Source organism: Nicotiana tomentosiformis, chromosome 4, assembly GCF_000390325.3.
Source record: "Nicotiana tomentosiformis chromosome 4, ASM39032v3, whole genome shotgun sequence".
In the NCBI taxonomy this organism is placed as follows: domain Eukaryota; kingdom Viridiplantae; phylum Streptophyta; class Magnoliopsida; order Solanales; family Solanaceae; genus Nicotiana; species Nicotiana tomentosiformis.
In genome coordinates, this window is record NC_090815.1 from 40,512,258 (window position 1) to 40,517,539 (window position 5,282).

At 41.0% G+C, this 5,282-nt stretch overlaps 1 protein-coding gene across 1 annotated transcript; it reads right to left on the reverse strand.

The window, feature by feature from the left end:
- Positions 1-4,054: 4,054 nt before the first annotated feature.
- Positions 4,055-4,777, reverse strand: LOC138909545 (uncharacterized). Its single transcript, XM_070200749.1, has 2 exons — positions 4,355-4,777; positions 4,055-4,273 (listed from the first exon to the last, which is right to left on the reverse strand). The coding sequence occupies exons 1-2, from the start codon at positions 4,775-4,777 to the stop codon at positions 4,055-4,057; spliced, it is 642 nt and encodes a 213-aa protein (XP_070056850.1).
- Between the last annotated feature and the right edge of the window lie 505 nt (positions 4,778-5,282).

Sequence of the window (5,282 nt, forward strand, 5' to 3'; positions counted from 1 at the left end):
GATGCTCATACACTTGTGACACCAGGTCTTGGCACACACACTAGTAGAATTGTGGTATTGAATTATTACTTTGTTTATTCATTTAAACCTTTTATTTTCTTGAATCTTGCAAATAAGAAAAGTTTAATTGCTCGAAAACTTATCAAAATAGGAATAATATGTCTAATTCACTAGTTGGCTTGCCTAGCGGTGATGTTGGGTGCCATCACGATCTATATGTAAAATTGGGTCATGACAACACGGTATCAGAGCACTAGGTTCATGCAGGTCTCACAAGTTATGAGCATGCCTAATAGAGTCTTGCGGATCGGTATGAAGACGTTATGAGCATGCCTAATAGAGTACTTGGTGTCTTGATATTTTGTTGTGGCTTGTAAGATTACAGCCTTTAAAAGGAACGACTTATTTGGAAATTATATAATTGTGAAAGAATTATTTGCTCCTACTTGTTGAGAAGATTTAAATTTATTTACACATCCAGTATTTATTTAGTATTTTATTTGAATAATTATTGACCCATAGTAAGTGTCGAATTCGACCTCTAGTCACTACTTCTTTGAGATTAGACTTGATACTTATTGGGTACATGTTGTTACGTACTCATGCTACACTTGCTGCTCTTTTTGTGCAGGATCTAAGACAGGTGCATCAGGTGATCCTACCGGTGCGCATCCCCGATATCCCGAGGCCTGGTGGTGAGCTGCTTTTCCTGAGACGTTCGGAAGCACCTAATGTCTCTCTTCCTATTCTTATTTTGTCTATTTTATGTTCAGACAGTATTTAGAATTTTGTATAATCTACTAGATGTTCATACACTTGTGACACCAGGTCTTGGCATACACACTAGTAGAATTGTGGTATTGAATTATTACTTTGGTTATTCATTTAAATCTTTTATTTTCTTGAAACTTGAAAATAAGGAAAGTTTAATTGCTTGAATATTTATCAAAAGAGGAATAATATGTCTAATTCACTAGTGGGCTTGCCTAGCGGTGATGTTGGGCGCCATCACAACCTATAGGTAAAATTGGGTCGTGACACTGATCATCAGTTACATTTGAGATGATCGAAGGATGCGAACATTGTGAATGGAAACCGAAGCGAGAATTGCTCTCGTTTGTAGAACGGTTACCTCCCGAGTTACCTGCAAAACTTAAAACATGATGCACGCGAATATATGGGGTTATTGCGGAAATTTAAACATGATGCAAATTCCCTTCGGACAATGAGAATTGTTTTTGGATGATGAGGATGATGTCCTTTGACCATGATGTTCTGGGTCATAAAGATTATGGCAAGGGATTCACATGCCATGAAATGGTGTCCTCGGGCCATGAGGATGGTGCCTCTGGACTATGACGCCTTTGAATAATGATATGCAATTTTGAGAGATCATTCGTCCATGGCATTATGTCTACGGGCTATGAGGATGATGCCCTCAGACTATGATGCCTTCAGACAATGTCGTGATGTTTTAGCCCATGAAATGCAAAGATGCGTAAATATCGATCGTTTGATAGAGGGAACAACTGATGCTTAGTTGTATACGAGACCAGGACAAGACATTGCTTAGCCTTGTGTGTGATGAGGGCAGTGTTTAGCCCTATGTAGAGGAAGGCAGAGGTTAGCCTTATGCGATAACGGAGGCAATGTTTAGCCTCGTATAGTATAATGGAGACAGTGTTTAGTCTCATGCAAGAGAAGGCAGCGCTTAGCCTTATGCAATAATGGAGGCAATGCTTAGCCTTATGCAAAGAATGGAGACAGTGCTTAATCTCATGCAAGGGAAGGCATTGCTTAACCTTATGCAATAATGGAGGCAATGCTTAGCCTCATGCAATGTAGTGGAGACAGTGCTTAGTCTCATGCAAGGAATAGAGATAGTGCTTAGTCTCATACAAGGGAAGGCAATGCTTAGCCTTATGCAATAATGGAGGCAATGCTTAGCCACATGCAATGTAGTGGAAACAGTGCTTAGTCTCATGCAAGGGAAGGCAATGCTTAGCCTTATGCAATAATGGAGGTAGTGCTTAGCCTCATGCAAAGAATGGAGACAATTCTTAGTCTCATGGAAAGAAAGACAGTGCTGATCATTATGCAATGATCGAGGCAGTGCTTAGCCTTATGCAAAAATAGAGACAACGCTTAGTCTCATGCAAGGGAAGGCAGTGCTTAGCCTTATGCAATAATGAGGGCAGTATTTAGCCCTATGCAGGAAGAGCAACGGTTAAGTGTGAGAGGGTAAAATGATTCTTAGCTTAACGCATTAGTGGTTGGCGACTTCTGGCGGTGTGATCTTGTTGTATGTATATATTTGCGGACGTGTTTGTTATGTCCCTCGTGCCTGCATCCAAAGAGAAATCGTGAGTTTTCGGGGGAAGGTTGGTTCATGCCTTTGAATCTTCATTTCGTCTTTGCTCCTTGTCTTGAGGCCTTGTTTGATCAGAAAAATGAAATTTTCAAAAAATATGCATTTGTGATAAATCGTTATATAAAAATGTAGTTTGTTCGAAATATGTGATGATCCATAAAAATAAATAAATTTCGAATCAGAGACTGTGACGCGCTTTGAGACATTACAACCTCCTCCACTCGGAGTTTTGAGGACCCTCATCAAAATTCTGCCCCGGTTTATACGCATACTTCTGGCAATACACTTCTTGGTAATCCTTGACATAATGAGATTGACGAACTCGAAATATTGCCCCAATTTCCGACCATAAGGGGAATGAAGATTTTATTATGATGTGACCGAACCCACCAGGCTGCCTATGTATCCCCTCTTAAATGGGAATGAGGTCAAGCGTAGTTCAGGTTACATCAAATAGAAAGTGCAAACATAATCTTACGTAATATCACTTGACTGCGTCTGAATTGATAGTTTTTGGACATATTTCTCCATCCATCTCTGCAAGTACAAGTGCTCCTCCTGTTAGTACTCGGTGAACCATGTAAGGGCCTTGCCAGTTAGGTGAGAATTTTCCTTTTTCTTCATCCTGATGCGGGAAGATCCGTTTCAACACCAATTTCCCCTGTGTGAATTGCCTTGATCTAACCTTTTGTTGAAAGCCCTTGCCATTCTATTATGGTAGAGTTGACCATGAAACACTGCGTTCATCCTCTTACCATCAATGAGAGCCAGCTGTTCATACCGACTTCGTATCCATTCCGCGTCACTGAGCTCGGCCTCTTGTATGATCCTTAAGGAAGGAATCTCCATTTTGGCAGGAATTACGACTTCAGTACCGTAGAACAGTAGATAAGGGGTTGCCTCAGTTGATGTACGAACTGTGGTGCGGTACTCGAGCAAAGAAAATGGTAGCTTCTCGTGCCATTAATTGTAATTATCCACTATTTTCCTCAATATCTTCTTGATGTTCTTGTTGGCGGCCTCTAAGGCTCCATTCATCTGTGGTCTGTACGTTGTAGAGTTTCGATGCTTGATATTGAATGTTTCACACATAGCTTTCATCATATCACTGTTGATATTGGCGGCATTGTCAATAATGATTGATTCGAGTACTCCAAATCGACAAATAATACGATCCCGGACAAAGTCTGCTACGACTTTCTTAGTCACAACCTTATAGGAAGCGGCTTTAACCTACTTTGTGAAGTAATCTATAGCCACTAAGATGAACCTGTGTCCTTTTGAAGCAACGAGTTTGATTGGTCAGATGACATCCATTCCCCAAGGAAAGAAAGGCCAGGGTGAACTCATTGCATTTAGTTCGTTGGGCGACACTCGTATCATATCAGCATGTTTTTGGCATTGGTGACACTTTTGAACATATTTGATGTAGTCTATTTCCATGGTCATCCAGAAATACTCTGCTCTCAATATTTTCTTGGCCAGAACAAACCCGTTCATGTGAGGTCCGCAAGTTCCGGCGTGTATTTCTTCAAGCAATCTAGATGCCTCCTTGGCATCGACACATCGCAACAATCCCAAGTCAGGAGTCCTTCTATACAGAATTCCTCCGCTTTGAAAGAAATGGTTGGCCAATCTTCGAAACATACGCTTCTGAGTGTGCGTGGAATTTTCTGGGTATTCTCATTTCTCCAAATATTCCTTGATATCGTGGATCCATGGTTTTCCATCAAACTCTTCTTCAATATGGGCACAATACGCAGGCTGCTTACGAATCTCTATTGGGATAGGATGAATGAAATTCTTGTCCAGATGTTGTATCATGGAAGACAAGGTAGCTAATGCATCAGGGAACTCATTCTGGATCCTTGGAACATGCTTGAATTCTATCTTTGTGAACCTCTTAATCAAATCTTGCACACAATGCAAGTATGGCAATATTTTAGTGTTCTTGGTAGCCCATTATCCTAGTACCTGGTGTACCAATAGATCAGAATCTCTGATTACCAGCAACTCCTGGACATTCATGTCGATGGACAACTTGAGTCCCAGGATACAAGCCTTATATTCTGCCATGTTGTTGGTGCACGGGAACCTGAGCTTTGTGGATATCGGATAATGTTGACCGGTTTTTGATACCAAGACATCCCCAATGCCAACTCCTTTGAAGTTTGCAGCTCCGTCGAAAAACATCCTCCAACCGTCGTTTGCTTCGGCAATATCTTCACCTACAAATGACACTTCCTCGTCGGGAAAATATGTCTTCAATGGTTCGTATTCTCCTTCTACAAGGTTCTCTGCCAAGTGGTTGGCCAATGCTTTCCCCTTGACTTCCTTATCAGTCACATAAATGATGTCGAACTCACTTAGCAATATCTTCCACTTTGCTAACTTACCTGTAGGCATGGGTTTCTAAAAGATGTATTTCAACAGATCCATCCTTGGTAAGAGAAATGTAGTGTATGCATAGAAATAATGTCTCAACTTCTGGGATATCCATGTCAATGCACAATAGGTGCACTCCAGTAAAGAATATCGGGCCTCATATGGTGTGAACTTCTTGGTCAGATAATATATTGCCTTCTCTTTCCTCCTGGTTTCATCATGTTGCCCCAGAACACAGCCAAAGGCTCTATCCAACATGGACAGATACAACAGCAGAGGTGTTCCTGGTTCTGGAAGGACTAACACGGGCGGTTTAGATAAGTACTCCTTGATTTTGTCAAAAGTCTTTTGACATTCTTCAGTCTAGCTTGTCATAGCATCTTTTCTCAGCAACTTGAAGATCGGCTCACATATCACCATTAATTGTGCTATAAAACGACGGATATAATTGAGGCATCCTAGAAAACTCATCACATCCTTCTTGTTCTTTGGCGGTGGCAAGTCCTGAACAACTTTAATTTTTGAT

What these genes read in the sequence shown, in the direction of transcription:
- LOC138909545 (XM_070200749.1), bottom strand. Translation starts at nt 4,777, where the DNA reads ATGCCTACAGGTAAGTTAGCAAAGTGGAAGATATTGCTAAGTGAGTTC. An exon ending in TCAGAGATTCTGATCTATTG is followed by an intron (nt 4,274 to 4,354) that starts GTACACCAGGTA and finishes GATTTGATTAAG; the next exon opens with AGGTTCACAAAGATAGAATT.